At 34.7% G+C, this 27,921-nt stretch overlaps 1 protein-coding gene and 1 long non-coding RNA gene across 2 annotated transcripts in view; one reads left to right on the top strand and one right to left on the bottom strand.

The window, feature by feature from the left end:
- Window positions 1-18,093, top strand: part of nito (RNA-binding protein spenito) — a 44,468-nt gene extending 26,375 nt beyond the window's left edge. The window contains exons 2-4 of the mRNA XM_067776419.1: window positions 15,399-15,429; window positions 15,501-16,021; window positions 16,091-18,093. Of these exons, the coding sequence (XP_067632520.1) occupies window positions 15,507-16,021; window positions 16,091-17,903 (2,328 nt within the window). The 5' untranslated portion in view covers window positions 15,399-15,429; window positions 15,501-15,506 and the 3' untranslated portion in view covers window positions 17,904-18,093. The remainder of the gene's footprint in view (window positions 1-15,398; window positions 15,430-15,500; window positions 16,022-16,090) is intronic.
- LOC137247156 (uncharacterized) lies at window positions 1,661-10,381 on the bottom strand. The gene is made up of 3 exons (XR_010951784.1): window positions 10,343-10,381; window positions 10,138-10,283; window positions 1,661-1,811 (listed from the first exon to the last, which is right to left on the bottom strand). It is a non-coding gene; the product is annotated as an uncharacterized lncRNA (long non-coding RNA).
- Window positions 18,094-27,921: the final 9,828 nt, after the last annotated feature.

Genomic DNA, 27,921 nt, shown 5'->3' on the forward strand with positions numbered 1-27,921 from the left:
AAGTTATAATCCAAAGGCCGTAAACAACAAAAATAATTTTAATATATTTTTTCTGAACTTCATGATTGAAAAAATGTGTGTATGTGAACAAAATAATGAAAAGTTAAATTTTAACAAGTATACAATGCACTATTCATTCAACAAAGATTGTCAGAAAAGATTCAGAAAGCTGAATGAAAAATTATTAAAATTTTTGATCACCTAAAGTAAACACATTTGATTCAAATATGATTCCAAAATGGGATTGAAAAACTATATTCAGTTTTTGATCATCAAAAGTATTCATATTTGATAATTTCTTTTGTTCAATTGTATGATAACTCATTATTTAGTCAGAAAGAGTAATCAAATTGTATTGATATGTAGGGAAATTCAAAATTTAATCACCTAAATGCTGAGTGGGTTAGATTTTTTGATAAATGTGTATGTATATCCCAGTCAGCATTTAGGTGATTAAATTTTGAATTTCCCTACATATCAATACAATTTGATTACTCTTTCTGACTAAATAATGAGTTATCATACAATTGAACAAAAGAAATAATCAAATATGAATACTTTTGATGATGAAAAACTAAAAAGCATTTTTCGATCACTTTTCGGAATCATTTTTGAAGTCCTTTGATGACTAAATTTTAATATTTCATAAAAACCAAGAAGAAGAATAATTAAATATGCTTACTTTTGATGATCAAAAACTGAATATAGTTTTTCAATCACATTTTGGAATCATATTTGAATCAAATGTGTTTACTTTAGGTGATCAAAAATGTATAATCATTTTTGATTCAGCTTTCTGAATCTTATGAATATATTTGTTGACTGAATAATGAATTTTATACTTGTTGAAATTTTACTTTTCATTAAAAATCTTATTTTTTTCACATACACATATTTTTTCAATCATGAAGCTAAGAAAAAATATATAAAAATTTTATTATTTATGCAAAAGATATTCTTCAAAACAAAAATAATGTAATGCTGCTCGTGAACGAAGATTTCCCCAACCATTTCTCCCTTCAGCTTCCTAGAAAATACATAATGATTGGACAATAAATACATAGGTTGTGAGCTATTTGAACCCCAGTTAAGTGAAACTAACTTGACATACCTTGATACGGCTTCAACATCCCGTAACGTATCCGTATTTTAAGATGCAGACGATAATGCTGATGTTGGATGCTGTAGTCGCAGGTGTATATCGGTCAAGTTTGTTTGCGAGTTAGCTGTGGTTCGAATAGCTCACTTTCGCATGCTTTCTTCCCCTGATGAAATAAGCAGACCAATTCTAAATATTCTCGCGGAATTTTGTTCTCGCGGATTTTTTTATTCCCGCGGAAAAATTCCTCCAATTCTTTTCTCCTAGGGAGAAGAAAAATTGGGGAATAGGAATTTCGAATTTTCGAAGTCAGCTGTTTTGTCAATTGAAATTACGTTGCGCATTTCTTATTTTGTTTAAAAAATTGAAGTTTAATTATTTTTGCGAATTTCTTTGAAATTAAGATATAAGGTATAAACAATGCACATTATTGCATTTTATGTGTTATTCACTGAAATGAGTAATGAATTTGTGCCACAGCAACATCATCAGAGGAGCATAAGAAGAAGAAGACGGCGGGATAACACAAATCCGCCGGTGTTGCCTGCTTTCATTCTGCAAAGCAATTTTCTGGCGGCCACGTCGAGTTGAGTTCGCCTTTCGCCATATGCCAAAATCTAATTAAGCCTTCTTAAAAAATCCTTGCGCAATTTCTGGATGGCTGCATCAAATATACAAAGAGCTCTTCCGTTGCTTATGATATACTTGTCGACTTAAAATAAAGAATATTGTGGTTGTTGTTGTAATAACAGTGAGAATATTGTGGTAGAATGTAAATACATATTTTAGCAAAAATTTGTACAAATAAGTGTTTTTTCGTAAAAGAACGAATTTCCTTTAACTATTTTGATGCATTCCCTTTAATTTAACTAGTGAAAAAACTCCTATGAAATGGCAGAGAAATCTCCATCTCCCTCACATTCATAATACCCACTTTTCTCCCTTAACCGGTTCCCGCTTTTTCGAACATTGTTCAGAATAGGAGGAAAGGGAGAAGTGAAAAAACTCACAAGGAATTTTTATTTAGAATACGAGGAATGGGAGAAGGGAAAAAACTCGCACGGAATTTTCGTTTAGAATTGGGCTGAAGATTATTATGAAGTATCCTATTTTGAATGAGATATGAAGAATAAATGCATTATAATGGCATTCAAAAATCTCAACCAAAACGATTGAAATATATTCAGGAATATGATCAGAAAATGACTGAAAAGCAGTCAAATATTACTCTAAAACTATTAAAGCTCATTTTTACAATGATATCAAATATGAATAAAAAGCGTTTCGAAAAAGGAATCATTATGTCTTAACCCTAAGAAGCCGAAATGTATAGTCATTCATAGAAGGTCACTAGATAAAAGTGGAATGGAAATTTTAATTTTAAACAACACTATTATAGAATACGTTGACACGGCAAAAAATCTAGGTGTAGTTTTTAACAAAACCTTGACATGGAAGGATCACATCTTCCGCACAGTGGGGAAAAGTGTATGGGGTGCTTCGTACACTCTGGCTTACACAATATTTTACTCCGTTACGTATTCGTCTACTAATAGCAAAAGCGTACTTAATACCTACGATCCTTTATGGTTGTGACATTTACTCTAATTGTGACTATGTATGTATGTAATAGGAAACTTAATGTTGTTTATAACAACATTGCTAGATACGTCTATGGTTTGAAAATACTTGACCACGTCTCTCATCATGCTTACTGGTTGCTAAACATTTCTTTCGATAACCTTATTAAACTTAAAACGCTCACTACGCTACATAAATTAATATATATGAAGGAACCTGACTATCTGTATCGGAGGCTAAATTTTCTCCAGTCGTCTAGATCTGTTCTCCTTACCCACTTCAGACATCGTATGCTAATATCTGATCGCCAGTTCTTCATTACTTCCATACGTCTTTGAAACTCGCTCCCTTCTAGACTTAGGCTTATAAGCAATGCTCTGCTCTTCAATAAAGAGTAAACAAGTTTCTATAGTAACCTAGACAATTAAAATACTGATTTCTTCTAAGCAAATGTACTCTATCATTCGTTTATTTATTATTTATTAAATAGATTATTTATTGTAATCTTTTCTTAGCCATAGTCATTAGATTTAAGTTTCAAGTTTAAATTGTTCTTATTTTATGACTTTTACCGACTAGCACTATAAAATAATTTTTGCCAAATTGTTGTGCTGGGATGAATTGCCTAATAAATACAAATACAAAATCATAAATGATTATTGAAGAATAATCACATTTATGGTACATTTTTCTCCCGACGATACGTTAATTTTCGACCAGAAAATGCTTTTAAATTTGAACGTTTTTAATCGTCTTGGGGTATGGTATTTAAATATTTTTTGATCAAAATTTTCAAAAAATGCTGGCTGGGATGCTGATGTTTGTGCACTAAGGCCAATATGTTTAATGCTAATTTGTATGCTGATCGTAAAGACAACAACTGAGTATTCATTTTTATTATTTTTCATGGCAGCCCTAAATGTGTTCTTTAAGACGGAGCAGCTACTTTTCACGAATTATCTTATTAAAAGTTGGACGTAATTTTTTTAAGCTTTGCTCATAGTGAATTAGTTTAAAATCAAATCAAAAGTGTTATTTCTTAACAAAAATAAATAACCCGAACTAGCTGATTACAAGTGATCAATATTTCTCGTAAATTAAGTTGAAATTATCGCGGACGTTTACAAAATAATTGCAAAGGTTTTCAGTGAAATTTTTTAAAAGCAAAAAGGAAAGAAAAGAAAGTGAGTCAAGGAGAGGGAATTCCCTTAAGGTACGGAAAGGAAAGGAAGTAAACTGAGAAAGAGATGGAGGTGAAGATAGAGAGATAGGAAGAGATTGAGCGTTGGAGGCAGAATGATAGGGAGCTAGAGAGAAAAGACGGCGAGGGATAAAGAGACGCAGAAGGAGAGAAAGGCAAAAACAGAAGTGAATAAAAAGATAGCGAAAACGTGGAGAGAGGTTTGGGGGAGAGTACGAGCTAAAAACTTCATAAAAGTTATGCAGATAGACCAAAGTTAGGGCAGAACAGCGTCTGCCGGGCGTGCTTGTTATATATATGTGTATACATAAATATATGTATATTTACAAATTTATTTTTTGCTGGCTCTAGATCAAATTCCTATGTTCTCTTTATATCATTCCTTAGAACAACTGTATATTTTCATTTTATTTTGTTGAAAGCAACAGATAAGTCACTGTGCTGAATGGTACCTTACGTACTAAAAACGTTTGACATAACGGGTAACGCACCTGTAAAAAAACCTTTTAGGTTGCTTTGTTCTTTTTATTTAGAAAAAATAATAGGAACAAAATCAATTTCGTCGTTTTCGTAATTAGCATTGTGGATAAAACAAGTGTGATAACTTCTGCATAGACGTCAAAATTAAAAATAGAATGGATCACCTGATTTTTAATTGACTATCGCTGTCTTTTTCTGCATCTCTTTCTATCACCCGCTGAAGATAGCCCGCCCTATGCGCCGCCATATTGAACACCCTGTCAAAACGCTTAAAAGTAGCGATATTGAACATCCTGTCAGGCAGTTGACGGATAAGATATCACACTTGTTTTATCCACAATGGCAATTAGTTTAGCAAATATAGTCGGGATAAATAGAACGCGACCGGACGTTATTTGATTGGAAATCCCATTTAGCTTAATAGAATTCAACTAAAAACAAGCAAAAATCGGGAATGGGACGCGGTAAGCATTGTTTGAAAAGTGAGAAACAAACCGTAAAATCCGGTTGAGAAATATGGGGAAAACAATACGTTATATAGCGGAAGTTATTAGCTGCTCAAAAAATATGGTATGTAATGCTCTGAAGTCTAGCAAAAGAATGAAAGGAGATGAAGAAAGGGAAAAACCGCGGCGCATTTCGTTCATTTGCTTATAAGGGAGTCAAAAAGGACCCGTTTTTTGTCTTCCAACGACATCAAGGAGCGACTAAATGCTCCCGTAACAAGTAGGACAATTCGGAATAGACAACACGAACCTGTTTGAGTGGAAGATCTGCCAGAAAAGTTCCACTTTTGAGCAGAAAGAGCATAGGCCAAAGGATGCAGTTTGCGCAAAAGCACGTTTTCAAGGTAAACTGGAAAAATGTCCCTTGGTCTGACGAAATGAAACTGAATTTGTTCGGCTCTGACGGCAGAATATTTGTTCGACGCCCGCAGAACAAAGAATTCGATCCCAAATATACCCGGAAGACAGTTAAACATGGTGGTAATTCCATAATGATATGGGGCTGCTTTTCGGCGTCTGGAGATAGGCCAATTTTTTGGATACGGGAAAAGATTTGTGCTGCGCATTATCTCAACATACTTGACGGTGTGGTGTTACCTTATGCAGAAGATAATATGCCACTAAAATGGGCATTCATGCAGGACAACGACCCGAAACATGCATCACGGATTGTCAAGTCTTGGTTTTCACGCAATAAAGTTGTTCACCTGGATTGGCCCTCGCAGTCGGCGGATCTCAACCCCATAGGTCATCTATGGGCAGTGTTGAAAAGGTCAATCGGAGTGCTAAAATGGAAAAATAAAAGAGCTGTGGAAGAAAATAAAGGAGGCTTGGTATTCAATAACCGCCCAGATTTGTGCTGACTTTGTTAACTCCATGCCGCGGAGATGTAAGAAAGTGATAAGAAATAAAGGCGCTGCAACTAAATATTAACATGAACCCGCGGAAAGTTCGAAAATCAAAAGTAACTAAGAAATCATGCGATTTTTTATATTTGTCCCTATTATTACTTCCAGCTCTCATTACCCACCCTGCATTTTTTTAAATTATTAATCATATTAGAGTCTTTTTCGAGTCTCCAACATGATCAAAATAAGCATATGTATATGCGCTCATTTTCTGATCAGAAAAGACTCCATCGTCGGGAGAAAATGGTACCCTACGCGCGACTACATTTTTTTAACCTAAATTTCTAATAAGTATTTAGTCTTTTTCGAGTCATTTACCATCATTTATGAGTCTTGTGGGAATAATTTTTAAGTGTGTTTTAAATCTTTTGCGATTCTTTCTCGAGACATTTATTTGGAATCTTTATACTCAGTTGAGCAGAGCTCACAAAAAAAGTTTGATTGAGCCATGTCCGTCCGTCCGTCCGTTAACACGATAACTTTAGTAAATTTTGAGGTATCTTGATGAAATTTGGTATGTAGGGTCCTGGGTGCTCATCTCAGATCACTATTTAAAATGAACGAAATCGGACTACAACCACGCCCACTTTTTCGATATCGAAAATTTCGAAAAACCGAAAAAGTGCGATAAGTCATTACGAAAGACGGATAAAGCGATGAAACTGGGTAGGTGGGTTGACTTATGGCGCAGAATAGAAAATTGGTAAAATTTTGGAGAATGGGCGTGGCACCGCCCACTTTTAAAAGAAGGTAATTTAAAAGTTTTGGAAGCTGTAATTTGGCAGTCGTTGAAGACATCATGATGAAATTTGACAGGAACTTTACTACTATTACTATATATATGCTAAATAAAAATTAGCAATATAGGATGAAGAACACGCCCACTCTTTAAAGAAAAACATTTTTAAAGTCAAATTTTAACAAAAAATTTAATATCTTTACTGTTTATAAGTAAATTATGTCAACATTCAACTCCAGTGTGCAATAAAATACAAAAATAAAAGAAAATTTCAGAATGGGCGTGGCTCCGCCCTTTTTCATTTAATTTGTCTAGGATACTTTTAACGCCATAAGTCGAACAAAACTTAACCAATCCAATGCCTTTTAGGGGCATAGATTTTATGACGCTAACTGTTTTCTGTGAAAATGGGCGAAATCGGTTGATGCAACGCCCAGTTTTTATACACAGTTGTCCGTCTGTCCTTCCGCATGGCCGTTAACACGATAACTTGAGCAAAAATCGATATATCTTTACTAAACTCAGTTCGCGTACTTATCCGAACTCACTTTGAATTGGTATAAAAAATGGCCGAAATCCGACTATGACCACGCATACTTTTTCGATATCGAAAATTACGAAAAATGAAAAAAATGCCATAATTCTATACCAAATACGAAAAAAGGGAAGAAGCATGGTAATTGGATTGGTTTATTGACGCAAAATATAACTTTAGAAAAAAACTTTATGGGTGTGACACCTACCATATTAAGTAGAAGAAAATGAAAAAGTTCTGCAGGGCGAAAAAAACCCTTGAAATCTTGGCAGGAATACTGTTCGTGGTATTACATATATAAATAAATTAGCGGTATCCAACAGATGAAGTTCTGGGTCACCCTGGTCCACATTTTGGTCGATATATGGAAAACGCCTTCACATATACAACTACCACAACTACCTTTTAAAACCTGCATTAATACCTTTAATTTGATACCCATATCGTACAAACACATTCTAGAGTCACCCCTGGTCCACCTTTATGGCGATATCTTGAAAAGGCGTCCACCTATAGAACTAAGCCCGACGCCCTTTTAAAATACTCATTAACACCTTTCGTTTGATACCCATATCGTAAAAACATATTCTAGAGTCACCCCTGGTCCACCTTTATGGCGATATCTCGAAAAGGCGACCACCTATAGAACGAAGGCCCACTCCCTTTTAAAAAGACTCACTAACACCTTTCATTTGATACCCATATCGTACAAACATACTCTAGATTCACCCCTGGTCCACCTTTATGGCGATATCTCGAAAAGGCGTCCACCTATAGAAATAAGGCCCACTCCCTTTTAAAATACTAATTAACACCTTTCGTTTGATACCAAACGCATTCTAGAGTCACCCCTGGTCCACCTTTATGGCGATATCCCGAAAAGGTGACCATCTATACAACTAGCACCACTTCCTTTTAAAACCCTCATTAATACCTTTAATTTGATACCCATATCGTACAAACACATTCTAGAGTCACCCCTGGTCCTCCTTTATGGCGATATCTTGAAAAGGCGTCCACCTATAGAACTAAGCCCCACTCCCTTTTAAAATACTCATAACCCCTTTCATTTGATACCCATATCGTACAAACAAATTCTAGGGTCACCCCTGGTCCACCTTTATGGCGATATCTCGAAACGGCGTCCACCTATGGAACTGAGGATCACTCCCTCTTAAAATACTCATTAACACCTTTCATTTGATACCCATTAGAGGTTTACGCCGATCACTTTATCGGCGGCGGCGGCGTAGGTTCTATTATATACCGGCGGCGGCGGCGTGAGCGGCGCGCCGGGTACGCCGGTGTTCTTACTTTAAAAAGCTTGATTTTTCTATTCAGAAAAATAATATTTAGGAAATGTTTTGTTTGTATGTAATTAGGGAAATCAACGTTTTTCCCATTTCGGAAAGATCCAGGTTTTTGCTTCAAAATCTCGCAGATCGTTCAAATATTTTTAGGAGTAGCTCCTTGCGGAGGGATTGTCCCTCGTTCACTTACTCCTGAAAGGCTTCGAACCTAACCCCGGTCTTTGGAATTGGTACTGCTGTGTCTGCTGAAGAGATACATAAAATGGTCACAATTTTGTCTATATCTCGGGCATAGCGTAGTTTCACCTCGGGTTAACTCCTAATAATCACCGCGAACACAATTTCCTTAAATCATTTGTGGCTCCTTGGCGGTCACGCACAAAGGCGACTTACGGTTGCTATTAATGGTCTATTAACACTCATGACTCTCATGGCACAGGGCGCCTCCAGTTTTTTCGGCTGTTTTTAAGAGCTACAATTCCCGATGTGCGAACAGTTGCAATCCCGACCACCAGTCGCTACCACGCCTCCTGACCCTCACGCCATATACCAGCACAGAAGCCATAGGACTGCGACTTCGAACTCATACCTTCGTCGACGTCACTTTCCTAGAAGCTCTAGGTGTAGCTCCGAAGACTTTCTAACGGATGTTTTTGTCGCGCTATGCTGCAGAGCTACACCAGAAAAACACCTTGAAACGTTAGGGAGTAACTATTCGGCCAAAGATGCCGCCCTCTAAAGTATGAGCAGTCTAAGTGGATGTCTCGACTCACGGATTAAAATTGTATAATCCTCGGCGCATCTACATAATTAAAATTTCACTAGGATAAAATTTTTAAAATGTAGCCCAAATTTGGCAGACGTTTGTGTTCACAACATTGATTTCAATAGTCTTCGTTAAATCAAACCGATATTTTAGAATGAAAGTCGGCAGATTTTAAGGTGAAAGATGTTAACTGCTCTTTTCCGGCCTTATGATATAAGAGCTCGTTATGGATGACCGCGTAGCTTTAGTTTTCAGACTAGTTCGACAGTGGACAGTCGTCGACGTTAGGGCAGTATCACATACTAGCTTTTGCTCCACCACAATAAACAACAGATGTTTGAATGTAGCCCCAAGTGATTTTTCAAACTTAAGTATGAAGTAAGAATCATTTCAAAAGAGTGTTTATGACCCTAGAACCTACTAAACGATTTTGCATAACTGATTTCACTTATTCTTTTAGCCAATCGAGATATAAAATTTTTTTTAAAACGGCTCTTTTTTACAACTTGATAACATGTTCGCCTTGGATCATTTTATTTGAACTCATTGTTCATTATTAATTTTTTGAAAAAAGAAAACAAAAAAAATCAAAATGAGCATATAAATTTATTATATAACACTTCTTTTAGTGTTTTGTTTTAATAACTTGGTGAATTGGGTGATGCAAAGTCCGTGTTAAACTGACATCGAAGCGACTGTTACACCCGAACTTAACCTTCCTTACTTGTTTAATCTTATCTTATTTTAATCATTTTTTGTGATCGCTTTACATTTTGTTGTTGCTTTTTCAATAAATCATATTTCATTCATAAGAGGGGTCGATTTCGAGTTTTTTTTTGATCGCAGAATTGATTAAACAGTTTTTAGTCGTCAAAAGGAGTGGAAAATGTCCCATTGCGGAGATTTATACTTTAATCAATCTTCCATATGCTATGGGGTTACTGTAAATATTCACTGCCGTCTGAGAAACAAAAACGATTGGTGGAAAATGACCTAATAGTAACTGAATTACCCTATTTAAACATTATCTTCTGTTAAATAGTTTGTATTTTATCCGGTATGAATAAAGAACTGAAAACTTCAAAATTAACCATGTGTCCATATTATTTTTTCCATCACTGTATTTTGGTTACTCAACGGTTACGGTCTTCAGGGTAACTGTTGACAAAAAATAGACAATATTAATTAACAAATAATAATAAATATTTCTAACATACGTTTATTTACACGTCTGCTCCGATTGACGTGGAGTTCTGTACTGTCTGTTTGTAAGTAAATGTGTGTACAAGTTAGTGATGGAACGATATTTCACTATCGGTGATTGCATCGCCGCAATTGAAAAATATCTATAGGGATAGCTATTGCTATCCAAATATCAGTGATTGGCGATTTTCCTTCAGCATGAAATTCTTATACTTAAGGGCCCATTACTGATACTTAGCATAGACTTGACTTGACTTCAGAACTGTCACTTACAGTTCTGTTAAATGAACATTGCATGTTACTGATTACTCAAAACTTAGCTACACTTAACTTGACTTAAGGGCCCATTACTCGTACTTAGCATAGACTTGACTTGACTTGAGAACTGTCACTTACAGTTCTGTTAAATGAACATTGCATGTTACTGATTACTCAAAACTTGGCAACACTTAACTTGACTTAGAAGTCTGTTGAATTTTGATTTTCTATGTAAGTTCTAAGTGACGTTTAAATTTTGAGATGCCATTTGTTTGTTTCCATTTCTGACATTTTGTCATACAAATTGACATTTATTTAAAAATAAATTTCAAAGCTGATTATGATGCCAGATTGTATGCGCTAAGTGGAGTATAATCGTGGCTAAGTTGCTAAGTTTACGCCAAGTCAAGTCTAGTCTATTCTAAGTATCAGTAATGGGCCCTTAATAGTGAGAGCGGCGATGCAATCATTGATAGTGAAATATCGTTCATCACTACTAGCTATCCAAATATATCAGTGATTGGCATTTTGGCAGCATTTCGCCAATAGCGATATTTCTTCACTCGGTTGTGTTTACTTTTAGTTAATTTGCTTTTTCAGGCGACGTTATTTTGAATTCATATTTTTATAAACGACGTTTTGATCTGGTTGGCTGTGAAAATTTGGTTGTATTAATTTATTAAAAATCCGTTTTAATACCGAGTGAAAGATGAGAGCAAATTATAGTAAAAAAGAAGTGAAATGTGCCAATTTTATGAGCCCATAAATGAAACGCATGCAAAGCCCCATGATAATTGTAAAAGTCGCCGTTCATATATTTCATGAAGATTAAATGACCAAATTTTTTTTTCTTAAATGCACTGGCGCATAATCATAGTCAAAATAAAATAGATTTTAAATTTAGTTGCAGCTTTTTGACATAATTTTCTATGAGCTATCTGTCAAAAAATCTGAAACTAAATTTAAAACCTATTTTATTTTGATATGATTATGCGCCTATGTGACACCAAATAAACCTGGTTTTAAGATTGGTCGCCTGTGTAATTCCCAAGTTAATACTTTATGCAGCCGTTAGCAGTTTTATAAAATTTATGTTTTTGATAGAAAAATAAAAGAATTATAGAAATGTATATCACTCGTCTTATTGTAAACAGGTGTAAGTCAAAATTTAAGTTTTTTGGGAGAATGCAATTCAAGTTTTATCATATTATATTGTAACGAAATTAGGGAAACTCCGCTTATTTCTCACCTACAAACGTTCGTATCGCTAAACTGTTGAATAAATAACTCCAATATTCAATAATGCAAAATGGTCTTTATTAAAGTACTTCACAATAACACTGATACTTCGCAACTAATAGCGCGCTTAAATCAAACTGATTCATCGTGTCTCAGCTGGCGCTGCTTTTATACTCTTAGGTTTCCTCGTTGGCATATTTCTAGGCGTTTCTATTTCTAGACTACTATTACTACTTGTTTACCAGCTATAACTACAGATGCACGATTATAGCTTCTCGCATAGCCATATGCGCGCGTATATGTGAGTGATACTTCCACCGATGATTGCCTACTTTTGGGAGTATCTCAGATATATGCATGCGTTTGTGCGTTTCTCTCCGCTGCTTGTATGGACATATGTGTAGACATAATGATTGATTTGTGTATATGCATACAAGTCACTGCTTAGTATCGGCTTAGAGATGATAGTATCCCTTAGTGTTGCTAATATTCGTCACAATATGGTTGAATTCTTCGGCTAATTTCTAGGGCACTGAAGTGGGTGGCTAATTTTCTGTTAAAAAATATTTGTATAATAGTTTGAAGAATTTACTATATTTTTGCTCTGCATTTTTCATTAAAAATTAATTCACTTTACTATAAAAACATTATGCAGCCAAAGTTTCAGAATAAATTCATATGGAGTATTTCTGAATACATCGGTGTAGTATAAAAATAATAGTAATAAATCATGTTTTATAGTGTTACATTTACAGATATATTTCGGGTTGATTCATCTTACATTTAAAAATCAAAGCATTTTCAATCAGCAAAATTTATAAAACAAATATGCATAGAAATCTATTTCCGCTAATTTCATCTCATTGAGCGTAATAAGAGACTGAACATAATGTCGTCAGCCAGTTAATAACATTGTATTATAATATCTCAGAAAATTAGAATTTCACATTACATCAGTTTACATTAAAAGGTACATATTTTTTTCTTTTTATTCCAATTTTGGTTCATATATTCTGTATACTAAACTAAATTAATTTATAACATTCAATCTACTCCGGTAAACAAATTTAAACATTCCTTTTTTATATCCAAGTATACAAATTGTACATTCGCTTATTAAAAATAAATTGAAGCGATCGCTATAGCTATAAAAAATAGCCACGATTCAAAAATATCCATCACTATTTCACTGATACTTCAAAATCGCTGTATCGGCCATCACTAGTAATTTACTGTGTCCGTTTTGTAGTTTAGTCTGATGTTAGTTGGTGTGTTAGAGTTGTTGAGTAATCGAAATATATTGGTAAAAAAGAAACACTTACGTGTTTTTATTCAAAAATTTTACCTAGAGCCAAAAAAAAAATTCATATAACACAAAAGGTAGCTAAACACTTAGTTATATATCGCACACTACAAGAGAGTCATAACTCTCAAAATCGGCTTTTTTCCATAAACCAATTCACAGTACACATCTCTAGCTGCCCTTAAATTCGTTGTCATTATTTTCTTCTTTAACTGGAAAATTACCGTTATGCCAGTTTTGGTGTTGATTGCATGGCTTGCCCTGTATCAACTAATGAGTACTATTTTTAGTTGTGTCAATTCGCTTAAGAACAAGTGAATAGTTTTTTTTACGCATAAAGCGTATTATTTTAAATTCTATCTTGTTGCAAAAAAGTTTTAACTTTGTTGTGTATTAATTAAAATTGTGTCCTTTTTTATACGTAAAGAGTAAGTAAATTTGCTTGTATTATTGTGAAATGTGCCTTTTTTGATGAAATAATTGTCATATATCATTGTCATAAATAGTCATAATTCAAAATTGCTACATATTTTGTCCGTAAACAAATAATTACAATAAAATTTCGTCAATTCATTTTATAATGAAGGTCTCCTTCTTTATAAAACTGGATTTCAGTATAACATTACATTAAATTAATTTAGATCTTTAAGAATTAATGAGCTTAACACCGGTAAGTGCAGTGAGAAAAAATCGAGATAGGGAGAAGTATACATCCATGCTATGCATCATATAATGGTAATTAAAAAGCGGATGAGCTAGTCTTTATTAGACTACTTTGAAAGTACTTCACAATAACACTTATACTTCACAACCAACAGCGTGCTGAAATTAAAACTGAACCTTCATTCCTCAGCTTGTGTTGCTTTTATACTCTCTGCTGCCTCGTCAGCATATTTCTCCAAAAGTCTAGACGTTTCGCCTTCTAGAATCTCTTGCTTGGTTACAAGCGATATACATGTATATTTGTAGTTTAGGCGTTTCTCATAGTCATATGCGTGTGTATATGTGAGTACTACTTCGGCTGATGATTCCATGGTTTTGTGAGTATATCTCTCTGTTGCCTTGTGTGTATGTGTTTAAATGATGATTGATTTGTTCACGTATATATGAGTGGCTGCTTAGTATTAGCCTAGTGGTGCTAGTATCACTTAGTTATGCTAATAGCTCCGACCTATAAGCAGTTTTTCATATAGATGAGTTTAACACAAGCTTATGCATTATGAGTAGATTGCACGTATTGTTATGGAGAATGATATAATGAGTGACACTGGCGCCATCTGATATTGAAAAGTAGCCAACTCCCCAATTTTGTTCCTAGCAAATCATAAGAAGAAGAATTTGACATTTGCTTTGGATAAGGGTGTTGGCACACTTTGCAAGTGAAATTATTTTTCCCACTGGTTGGTAATTTTTCTAACATTTTTCGCAAATAAAAACTGCAATATAACAATCGATTACGGCACAAAATATATTAGCAAGTATTTTTGTTGTATATGGAGAATGTTTAGAGAACAGTGCTTCACGAAATTTTGTATGTGAATTGGCAAGGCGTAATAAACTTCAATTGCCAAGTCTGAAGTTCCTTCATATTTACAAACGCAACATCTTGGTTGATTGTGGCGATGTTATTGGAGTGCATAAGCTTGTGTTAAACGCATATATATGAAAAATGTCATTATGTCACCGCCTTAATATTCGTCACAATACATATGTGAGGCTCTCACGAAATAGCCAGTTCAAACTAACCTAACCCAAATAAAAAATAGGAGCTAATTTAGTGCCTATTTTTTCCGTTACTTGCTAACCGCTTGGTAAATATTCACACATATGAAACATTTTCTTAGCTGCATTGCAAAAGGCCTATATTTCTTCTGGTAGAAACCGTTAAGCAATTTCAATTCAATTAATACCCAAACATGGTATAGGCCTATAAAGGCGCTAAAGTACGAAACCCTGTTTTTTTTTCCTGAAAGGGCCTGACCGCGGATCTTCGTTTTGATGAGAAAATGCTTCTGGATGCTAAAGAATATCACCCATCAAAAACATTCGGGTTAATTGAACCTTCGATTAAACTTGGTCCAAGCACACGGTGACTTCATTCATCTAATATGGTTAATCAACTAATTTGTTAATTAATGAAATTTAAGATAAATAAATTGTTTTCTAGTCTCCTTGTTTGTCATGTTCGGCCCGAATGTTATTCTGATTGTTTACATTTCCGATTTTGAGAGATGCAATAATATATAAAGTTATTATTTTATTATTTGCAGATTGCAGTCACACGATTTCTGCACAGAAAAGGTACAGTTTTCAACAAGTACAATTAACGGCTCATTAGCTAAAATAAAAAATTTTAATTTGTGGAAATTCAGAATAATATGAAACGTAGTGCTTCTGGGGAATCACCAACTAGAGGAAATCATTTAGCACGATCATCACACGGTAGAACAATAATGGGTCGTGGTTATGACAATGGTGGTGGTATACCAGGAAATTCGCCTGAACGTTTATCTCCTGAACGGTTACGTCGACGTTTAGGTAGATCACCAAGTCCACGTCCGCGTTATGGTGTTTCTCCCCATAGAGAAGAGTATTTACGTGGTCCTCCACCACCGGTGGCCGATAGACCAACTTACAAAGTTTTATGCGTGAGCGCATTGCATCCCAAAGCATCGGATGATTTCATTAAGGAAACATTGTATCGCGAATACAAAAAATTTGGTGATTTCAGCATTCGTATATCACATGATCTGGACGAACGTGTTGCATACGTATGTTTTCGAACTTCTGAAGATGCACGAGAGGCAAAACATCATAAGCCCCGTATTGTACTATACGATAAAATGGCTTTAGTAGAACCAGTTTACGAGTCATCTGCACATAATGAATATAGGTTTGTTTGAAAAATTTGCTGTTTGAAATATGTATATTTTATTATATATATTTCCATCTAACATTTTAGACCTCGAGGACGTTCGTTAACACCGCCTGAATACGAGCGCTATCATTATCCACGCTCACCAATGGGACCGGCTGTCCCAATAGAACACCGACGACCTCCACTCGATCCGTATGAACGTTATGGGCCACCAATCCACCCACACGGTCGCTCGCGTGAATATCGCGGTCCTATACATCATGAGTATCCACTCCCTCCTAGAGGTCCTCCGATGCATCGTGGGCCGCCACATTTGCATGGACCACCACCGCCGCATCAGTATACACCCATGCGCCATATGGCACCGCGGCCACATGTGCCGTATGAAAAGCCTGAAAGTAAGAAAGATAAATTCCCAAATTATTTGCATCATGTTCAACCAGAAGATGATCCCTTAGCAACACGCACTCTTTTTGCTGGTAATTTAGAAGTAAATATTTCGGATGATGAATTGCGTCGTATATTTGGCAAATATGGAATTGTTGATGACATTGATATAAAACGTCCACCGCCTGGTACTGGAAATGCATTTGCATTTGTGCGTTATCAAAATTTAGATATGGCTCATCGTGCTAAAATTGAACTTTCTGGTCAATATATTGGAAAGTTTCAATGCAAAATCGGTTACGGTAAGGCCACACCAGCTACGCGGATATGGATAGGTGGTCTAGGAGCTTGGACCTCTGTTACACAATTGGAAAGGGAATTTGATCGTTTTGGTGCCATAAAGAAGATAGAATATCAAAAAGGAGATACATTTGCATATATACAATATGAAACTATTGAGGCAGCATCTGCTGCAGTTAAAGAAATGCGTGGCTTTCCTTTGGGAGGGCCAGAACGTCGGTTACGTACAGATTTCGCTGAATTACCTGGCACTGTGCCAGCTACACCATTTAAAACTAAACCCATTTATGACGAAGCACCTGAATATAGGCGCCCAGAATATGACTATCATTATGAAGAAGTACCACATCATTATGTACCACGTGGTGGTTATGCCCCATATCCGCCTCGAGGTGGGTATAGAGGACGTGGTGGCTATCGGGGACGAGGACGCGGTTCATATCATGTATATCACAATGATGTACATCGTCCTATGCATAGCCATCATAGTGGCGCAATATCGATAATGCCACCACCCGCTGGGGTTGAAGATGAATGGCGGCGCCCGCCAGGAGATTCATATGAAAGAGCACGTTCGGGTTCACGTGAACCGGGCGTTGATCGTTCACGTTCACGATCGCCACATAAACGTGCACATTCACCCGAATCGGATTCAGATTCTTCTTCGCGACGAAATGGAGCTTTAAGCGCTGCGCGTACTCTACCAGATATTGCACGCAAATGTACTGTAATATGGCAAGGTGCGCTCATATTGAAAAGTTCGCTATTTCCAGCTAAATTCCATATGACCGATGGAGATGCAGATATTGTCGATTCGTTAATGCGCGACGAAGAAGGGAAACATAATTTGCGTATAACACAACGTCTACGTCTTGATCCACCAAAATTGGAGGACGTGCAGAAACGAATTAGCTCATCGTCATCACATGCAATCTTTTTGGGTTTGGCATCATCGGCTGCTACTACACTAGAGGATAGTAGTGTACAAACGCGTCCATTACGAAATTTAGTTTCGTATTTGAAACAAAAAGAAGCAGCAGGAGTTATATCGCTGTTAAATAAAGATACGGAAGCTACGGGAGTGCTATATGCTTTTCCGCCATGCGACTTTTCGACAGAGCTATTAAAGCGTACATGCCAGAGTGTTACTGAGGAAGGTTTGAAGGAGGATCATTTGGTGGTTGTCGTTGTAAGAGGTGGCTCCGCTTAAAAGTCGCGTAGTGAGTTTGGCGAAATAATCGTCGTATGTTTTAATAACGTAAATTTTTTTTTGCATATTATGAATCGCTTTTAGTGCACCAAAAAAATTGGGAAAATGGAAACGCATTTTCAACGCGTCGGATGTGAAATTGTATTAGGATTTTAAATTCAATAATACATTCAAGCTAACTTAAGTTTAATTTAAGCTAGACTTAGCAACGTTTCTACGCATTTCATATACATAAGAACATCATATAGAGAAAAAAAGAGGGATGAGTAAAAACTTTTGCATCATTCTAGAAAATGATAGCAAGTGAAATTAAAGTATTTGCTCCAAAGTAATTTGGAACCCCTAAATAACTGATAGTTGCACTCATTATGTTAACACCTTATAACTTTACTGAGTGTATAAAGTCTATGGGCCGATTTCACCAACTCGACTTAGGCTAAAATTTAGTTGCAACTTAAGTTAGCCCAGATCTGAGTTTTTTTTTCGGTTTCACCAACTTAGCTACTAAACCCATTTGACATACAATAACCCTATCAGCTGTTTTATTCATAGTATTTTTAGCTACGTTTTAATTACACGCCACCCTTGAAAGTCGAGAATACGCCAGCTGAAAGGTAAGCTAATTTGTGACTTAGCTAAGCATTGGTGGTGAAACAGAAAAATTAAAAAATATGACTTAACTAAGTTAAGTCGAGTTGGTGAAATCGGCCCTATATCTATAAAAAATCCAACAAATTAAAAAAACATTATTTTGTGAGATTTACAAAATCTTTACATATTTCTATTTTATGTACTTACAAAGGATACCTTGCGATTACAGCGAGAGTAGCGCAAAAATTAAAAACTCAAAAAGTAATTTCATCTTCATTAGTAGATCTACTGCTTACTAAACCAAAAGATATCAACAATTAACTTTTACAATTTATTAAACTTTGGACAAACTGAAAGTATATAATAGTCGGCTACATCACCGGATGTTAAATACTTATTTTTTTGCAGTATTTTTCGGCTTAAAGCTAAATTCTTGAATTGCAACCGAGTTTCCATTGTCATTCAAAATTAAGTTTTCCAAGAAAGTAGGAATGCAAATTTTTATTTTAGGCCTCAATGAAGCTTGTCTTGGTATATTGTTTCTAGTAAGCAGTAAAATTTTGTCGGTTAAAGCAATTGAAATCTAGTACAGGAGTTTTAATTTGTAATGCATTAACTTATTGACATTTTTACTTTCGGTAAAGGTTTAGTTTAACTTGACAACACAACAGTAATATTATTTTAAAGGATGTTTGACTGGAAGACTGGAAGAATAAAGATGTACCATTTGGCATGCATTGCCTAGTAGTAAATTCATCATTCACAGACAAACCAACACATACATATTACCACATAAGTGAATGCACTTAAGAATATTATATTTTTCGCGTTTATGAAAAAGTGTTTCGTTTTGCTGTGTAATTTTTCTAATTTATTCTTAAAACTTTGCCATTTTTGAAAGTTAATACACGATAAACAGTGATTATTTCACGATGCCTTCGAAAATACATATGTGACCTGGAATCATGAAACGACCCTATTGTGCGAAAATACCGTTGTTCACTTTTTGAGTGATGCTTATAGGAAATTTAACGCTCTTTCCAATGGAACAAACTGCAGTTTTCTATCTTTCTTAGTTTTCTCACAAATCGCATTTAAAGCCAAATTCGACCACAAATACGATTTTTTGAAATATTTCGATCCTTGCGCCACCTATCGGAGATTTTTTTCTTATTATTGCATTATCATCGGGTTCTGAACTATATTCCAAGTTTCAAGCTTGTAGCTTATCGGGATGTTACTTATATTTTAATTACAAAATTCGTTCACAACGGCCGCCAGCTACACAGAGTCAAGCTAAACACCAACTTTAAACGCGTTTTTCTCGAAAACTTCTTTTCGCACAATAGCGGCGTTTCATGATGCCAGGTCACATATGTGTAATTCCTTGTAAATTCAACTAATATTTGGGACCTCTTGTTTATTTTCTGTACTTTTGAGATACGGACATAAGAATTTGCACGGATATTTTCTTGTTTTGCACCAGGCTTTTTCAGAATTTAAGCAACGAGTATATACTAATACAATTGGAAACAGTCCTATCATAGCCAGATAGGTTAAACTCTTTTAGAGACTTTCATAACGTGATCATGCGTTGTAATTGATTGGTATACTCGAATGGTCGCGAATGCTTTATCTTTGGTTGTTGTTTTTGTTGTTGGTGTTGTTGTTGTTGTAGCGATAAGGACACCCCCCGAAGGCCTTGGAGAGTGTTATCGAGTTGATGGTCCTTTGCCGGATGCAGATCCGGTACGTTCCGGTACCAAGCCCGACCATCTCGGGAACGATTCTTATGACCACATGCGACCTTCTAGGCCATCCCGCCCTCCCACCCCCTAGATCCATGAGAAGTTGGGGGTCGCCAGAGCCTCGGCTGTTAATGAAACAGGATTCGCCACGGATAGGTGAGGTTGGCAATTGGGTTTGGAGAAGCTATATATTGCGCTGGCGACCTGAGAAGTTTGCGCTACATAACCCCTTGAATCTGGTATTTTAGCCGCCTCTTACGACAGGCATACCTACCGCGGGTATATTCTAACCCCCTAACCCGCTGGGGGGGATTTATCTTTAGTTACTTTAGTTTGTTGTCCATTGACTCCTTCTTTGGAATAGCAAATGTCAGAAACAAAGGATTAAATATGTACGTAAAAACCTTTTTGTATTTAAAAAAAAATCGATTAGGTCGTCAAAATATTGTGTTGAATTTACGATGAATATCGCATATAGAGTGGAGTAAAGAAATGAGTGCATAGTTTTTTTGTTCCAATAATTTTTTATAATGTTTTCCAAAAATCATTTTTCGTAAATTTTATATAAAAATGCTTCAAAAAAGCGCACATCGCATTCGCACGCTTCAACTCAGAATTTTCGCAAGAACTCTATTTAAAAAGTTTGAAGTCAAAATCAATTTTGGTTAATTTTCGCACCGATGACAAAATGACAAATCATGGTTTTAGGATGAAAACTTTTGAAAAATGGTTTGAAATATGTACAAAGTCCGCCCCTAAATTTAAAGCTTATGTTGAGAGGGTCTCGGACAAATTGTTTCTTTATCTTTACTTTATTTCACAGTCGAAAATGTTTTTTTCTTTATAACGTGGTTATTTCACACACAACTTTTAGAACTTATATGCCATTATTTTTGCCTTGAGAAGCCCTTTAATTCCTTTTAATGCCCTTTGGCGCTCTGCAATCGATTTGACATACTTGATTTGTCATGACTTGGTGAAACGAGAAAATTATCCTATAACGGTTAGCAGACAAAACTATCGAAAATGACTTCAGAGCGCAAAAATACATCAGAAGGAGTTATATACTCTCAGGACAAAAATTATGAAATAGGGCGGATCAAATTGTAGGGGGAGAGAAAAGACTTCAGGTGCACATCCAGTTTCTGAATCTATGCGTCATACCGAGTAATATTGTCCATGGGACCATAGGTCTGAAATGAATTTCGCGCCTCCCTAATTTTGTTAGAAAATGTTTTTTTTTTTTTTAGAAATTTTTATTATTATTTTTGTTAGAAAATATTTTGAGCTATTTAAAAATTGAATTTGCAATATGGAAAAGTAAAATATTCGTCGATTTTTACAACAAATTCGCTGATTTTCCCCAAAAAGAAGCGATAAAATGCGAAAAATAGTAGGAAAGCGCCCTATAGCGACGAATATTTTATTTTTCCATATTGCAAATTCAATTTTTAAATAGCCCAAAATATTTTCTAACAAAAATAATAATAAAAATTTCTAAAAAAAATATTCTCTAACAAAATTAGGGAGGCTCGAAATTCATTTCAGACCTATGGTCCCATGGGCAATATTACTCAGTATGACGCATAGATTCAGAAACTGGGTGTGCCTTTTCAACATTAAATTTGACCCACCCTATTATGAAATGTAAACTTTCAAAATCAGATATCAAATAACCAAGTTTCAACAAGAAACGGCTGTATTTGCAAGAATCAAAAGATATAATAAAGGTAGTTCGGGATTTTGTGCAAATGGTCTAGCATCCATTGCATTTGCAAACTGGTTGTTGTTGTTGTTGTAGCAATGCTTTGCAAACTGGTGTAGTATATTTACACAATATACTAGCAAAGAAGACGACTACGCAACATCAAAAACTGTAGTATATTTTTTCAACATATAATAGCAATTCATTAACTGTCAATACAAAAAAAATGTGCAAAAAAATTTTAAATGAAAAAAAAGTTGTTCACGATCCGTAGCTTATCTTTGCTATTGCAATGGTGCTCATATCAAATGCACAAAACTCTGAACTGCCTTTCTAGGCAGTTGGACATTTTCAACATAAGTTTCAAATTTAGGCGCGGAGTTTTGTAACTTTCTTTTTTGGCCAAGTCTAATATGCATATTGCTTTTTTATAAATAAGAGGCTCATTTGTGAATTCAGTATAACAGCAAAGTATGTCGGTCCAATTAAAGAGTTGAAGTTTTTTACTTTCGTGAAAGCACTGATCATATTTGTATATAAAATGAATGAAAAAGATTATTATGAAAAACACCACAGGTATTGAAAAGTAAAAAAAAACTGTGTACAACATCTGCACCTCATAACAACAAACACACCCAGTAAACACACGGAATACAATACTGGAATGTTTGAAAAAGTTTTAGTTCGCACTTTGATTCAAACCTCTTACCAAACTGGCACATTTTTCTTTTTCAGATGCAGCTAAGAATTAGAAATATCTTAACATGGACCTGTGCCAAACGGTCACAACAAAAGTGGCCGAAATTTTGCTTTTTTTCAAAGCTATGAGGTGCACATAATTGCAAGGTCCTACAGATGACTAGTGAAATACATTCTCACTATATAATAAAACAAGCTTTTCATCACAGTACTTTGCTGACATTTGGCACGAGCACTTTAAGAATTAATGAGAATTCCACGTTGTAAACTAACTTTTAATTTTAACATTGTTGTCAATTAATCAATTTATCCGCATTTAGAAGCTAATATTACAATGTTTAATATTTGAGAATGTGGTTGATTTTAAAATCTCTTCAATTTGACAATCAATAATAATTTTATTGGGTATGCGAAGGAAAAAATATATAAAGTATAAAGTAAAAACTATTAGTTTAAAAATTGTGTACGCGTGCTGACTGACTATACATACATAATCCGAGAGTTTTTTTGATATTTTAGTTCTAAATTTGGTGATGCAGTTCTACGCATTGGATATTTTTCAGTGATTACCGCTTTTCTTCAACAAGTGTAATATAGAATGAACAAATTGGTGATTGATTAATGAGAAAGTTTGTTTGTGTTAATTACTTTTTGTTTAAATATAGTTGAGTTTGTGCTATTTCTTTTTACATTTTTAATGTAATAAAAAAAATCAACTAATTGTACACATTAATTGTACAATTTGATTTGCAATAGTTTCTCGTTAAGCATAAAGAAAGTGAAGTTACAAAACATAATATTCTTAACGTTACAAATGTATTTCATTTAGTTCAAACATGCAAACGTAGTGCAGTTTTACGCCTCTATTTCAAAACAACAAACGTACATAGTTTCAGTTCCGTTAAGGTGTTATGTACTGAAAACAAATAAGGTGGTCCAAGTCCGAAGTGGTGAATTAGTATTTTGGGCTGAGCTGCACATATTGGATATTGATGTGATGGTGTGTTGTGGGTGTTAACTTCTGTGCTGGCAGCGATTTTTCCTATATATGAAAAGTTAAATAGCTTTGTTGCCTTTGCCCTTCAAGAGGCAAACTGTGCCCGTGTTCAGTTAAAAACTGATTGTGAATTATCCTTTAATAAATATGTACATGTTATATGGTGTGGCATAAATTCTGTACTCCATTTCGACTCGAATTACAAGTTTCAAAGATCAATGAGTTAGAAAAAGGGTGTTGTTTGTTTCTTGATACAAATAAAGCAAAGTTTTCTGTTTGCTTGAATGTGGCTTATTGGTATTGCAATATACACTTACGGTCAAAAAAAAAAAAGGCGAGGAAACTGTTTTCCCTGTTACGACGTTTCTACAGTCACTACAGCTGCGTTACGAAACTGTTTAGTTATTGTGGTTAGTATCGATAATTCCTTAACTAATTATGTGGTATTTTACGGCGAGAAAGTTAGAAAATCCCTAGCAGTTTTCGTAAAATCAACTCTATTTCATAGAAGTAATAATTTTATTCTTGAAGAAAAAAACAATATATTTGTCTAAAAGGAACAAATCACGCAAAATATGGAAAGTGTCAGCGGAGAACATTATAATGAATTATCTCTAAGAAGATTCTGGACGAAATATATTGAATAGGTGAATATATCACACGTTATTAAAGTGGACGGCCACGAGAGGTCACTGAACGAGTTAATAGGAATATCGTCAGGATAGCTACTCTGAATACATTTAAAATTGCTCCAGAAACTTTCTCGGAATTGAAGGATAGTATATGCACAAAAACTATAATATTGTTCGTCCGCCGCCACTTGAGGTAAAATAATTAGAGGGTCATCTTGTTTGGTTGATTTTCCGACAGGGTGGATAAATGATGTATATTGGAACAATTTTCCGTCATCCCTTGTCAAATTTGGTTTTGAGACAAACCGGTTTCGGCGTTGTCTCAAAACCAAATTTGAGAAGGGATGACGGAAAATTGTTCCAATATACATCAATTAGAGGGTCCCTGGCTAGAATAAAACCAGTTTCTTAGCACAAAAATCCTCCCTACTAAGCTGGTTCTGCGAAAAAAGAAACTGGCCTCGGGGTGACTGGAGACAAGTCATATTCTCTGAATAGCGCAAAATAAATAAATTCAATCCAGTTTTGTAATGCGTGGATAGCCCCAAAAATACAAAAATATGTATTTACAGATGCGTTCAGATTTCTGTGCTCGTCTAGTCCCAAATTCTTGGTGTGATGCCGTCTTGAATGCTGTCAATGTAGGCGGCGGAGTTAGTTTAACTCCCCATTAACAAAATCTAATATCACGGTTTTTAATGCGTTCCACTCCATTATATACGGAGAATCGTTCACTGTTGCCTTAACGCAGTTTTGACTCAATCTTTCTGATTTTTTGCACTTACGCATCGGGGTACGCATTGCGAACCTGAACTGAATAAAAATTATTTTGCACTCATAAGAAAATATGAATCATGACCAATCGTTCCCTGTCCAATTTATGTTTTTGTAATGCCAGTTAGCGTGCGGGATGGCTTTTTTGTGGTGGAAAGTAGGTTCTTTTTTTGACCATGGGCCATGAAATTATTTTTTCTCCAGAGACACTGTGTCGTTGCTATTAGCTTTCATGTTTATATTATCCAACTCCGCAGAAGTTTCTGGACTAGTTTTAAATGTATTCAGAAGAGCCATGATGACGATATTCCTATCAACGCGTAAATTAGGGTTTCGTGGTCGTCCACTTTGAAAATGAGAGGATAAAGTCACCTATTCAATATATTTCGTCCATAATCTTTTTAAGGATATTTCATTGTGATGTATTCCGCCTACGATTTCCAAATTTTGCGTGATTTGTCTTTCGTAGACAATTATGTTAATTTTTTCTTCAAGGATAAAACTATTACTTTTATGAAACATTTTTGCTTTTACTCAAACTGCTAAGAACTTTCTAGCTTTTTCGCTTTAAGATATAAGATATAAGATAAGGGGAACACATTGTCGTCGGCTTTTTTTTATGACCGTAAATGTATTTCCGTATACGCAAACATACATTTCTTACATAAGCCATTGAAAGAAAAACAAAAATATAAAAAATGCACCAGAGTTGCTTATTATGCATTTGTGTAAATATCTTTGCTTGCCGCCGCCTATATTTGACGCGAGTGCCAAACAAATAGAGATTTTTGTGCTCGGCTAAATCTGGTTGACTCTTGTTGTTCAAAAACATCTTCTTCAAATATATATATCTGTGTGGGTGTTCCTTTGAATGTCTTTAGAGCCATGCTAAGAGAACCACGTGTAGCATTTGTTTAAAATATATATTGCTACATTTAAAGGGTTTTACGAATGCTACATTGTTTTCTTAAATTTGCGCACCATCAAATATTGTTCAAATTTATGTGATTTGCGTCTGTCACTGCACACTAATTTCGTTAGAGACACGTTTGCAAATCTGAATTACAAAAAAAAAAATGATTTGTTTTAAATAATAAATTATTGAATATCTTATTTTTTTTTTTGTGTTAATTAAAGTTATGTAATCGCACATAAGTCTACATACATAAATAAAATGATTTAAATAATTATAAAAACCATGCATGTAATTAAAAAAAACCTATACCATCCGTTTTTAAACATAAAAATTACAAGAAGTAATCAGCTTAAAAGTGCGTTAATTGTAATAATCGTACATATATATATATGAATTACGTAAATCTTCAATAAATCAATAAATAGTCGCTACAAAATATGTGTTTATGATGTGAAAGTGTAGTGTGGAGTGTTGTGAACGTTTTTTTTAACGTTAGTAAGGCAAAGAGTTATTTGAAGATTGTTTTGATAATTGCTTAATAGCTACCTTTACATAATCCAAAAAATGGTAAGTGAAAAATGTTATTTTGCAGGCAGAACCATTTAAGGGGTCTCTGTTTTCGTTAACAAGGCTTTTTTGTATATTGACTCTTGCACCGAAGAGTTTGTACTAAGTCACACACAATAACATTTGATGCATTTCATATCAAAACCGATATGCATTGAACCAGACCCTCTCAGATTTTGATGAAATTTTGCATACAGGTACATTTTACTTATACAAACACAACCTCATTTTTAGAAATTGCATTTTTGATAAATTGTGGGCGTGGCAAGGTGTCAAAGTTGTGAAGAATGCGTGTAAAATGACGGTAATAGGTACTTTTGAGCTGTGATAACTACGGAATGGCTCAACCGTTTTTCAAGATCTTGGCACCATTGGAAAGGTATTCTAATCGGCTATCGAAATCGTATACTGAGAAAATTACACTGAAAAGCATTTTTTGTTTGTTTTTAAATGCTTGATCTTTGTAATTTTTTGTAATAGCTTAAAAAAAAATGTTTTTTCAGTGAAATAAAAATTCTTGCAGTACTTGTTTTCGAAAGCCTATTTGAATACCTTTCTAATGGTTCCAAGATCTTGGAAATCGGTTGAGCCATTCCGTAGTTATTATAGCTCAAAAATGCTATGATAACAAAATATAGAGATGAATTTACTTAAAAATTTTTATAAAAAAAAAGAAAAAAACGCTATTTTAGTTTTTGGATATGTTATATATATTAAATATACCTTTCTATTAAACATATATTTTATTTTAAAACACTTGGCCTTTGGATTTTTTCCAAGTTTAAAATTTTATTTTTGAAACGAAAAATTGTTCAGTATAATACAACTTTTTCATAGTGTAAATTTTCGATTCTAATGGTACTAAGATCTTTGAAATCGGTTGAGCAATTCCGTAGTTATCACAGATCAAAAGTTCCGTAATATCAAAATTAAATAGATATATTTTATTTTTAAATGCTTGGCCTTTGCATATTTTTCCAAGTTTAAAATTTTATTTTTGAAACAAAAGATTTTTCAGTGAATAAAACTTTTTTATAGTGTAAATAATCGAAAGCCGATTCTAATGGTACTAAGATCTTTGAAATCGGTTGAGCCATTCCGTAGTTATCACAGCTCAAAAGTACCTATTACCGTAATTTTTCACGCATTTTCACTTTGACACCTTGCCACGCCCACAATTTTTCAAAAATGCGATTTCTAAAAATGAGGTTGTGTTTGTATAGGTAAAGTGTACCTGTATGCAAAATTTCAATAAAAACTGAGGGGGGCGGGTACAAAATGTGCCTTTTTTATAGGTTTTGATATGAAATTCATCATTTGTTACTTCGCAGTCAATCATTTTCACTCGCTCTCGCTATTTCACCAGAAAGAGTCTTGACTAGAGTTTCA

The sequence above is a fragment of the Eurosta solidaginis genome, chromosome 3 (assembly GCF_040869045.1).
Source record: "Eurosta solidaginis isolate ZX-2024a chromosome 3, ASM4086904v1, whole genome shotgun sequence".
NCBI classification, from domain to species: Eukaryota; Metazoa; Arthropoda; class Insecta; order Diptera; family Tephritidae; genus Eurosta; species Eurosta solidaginis.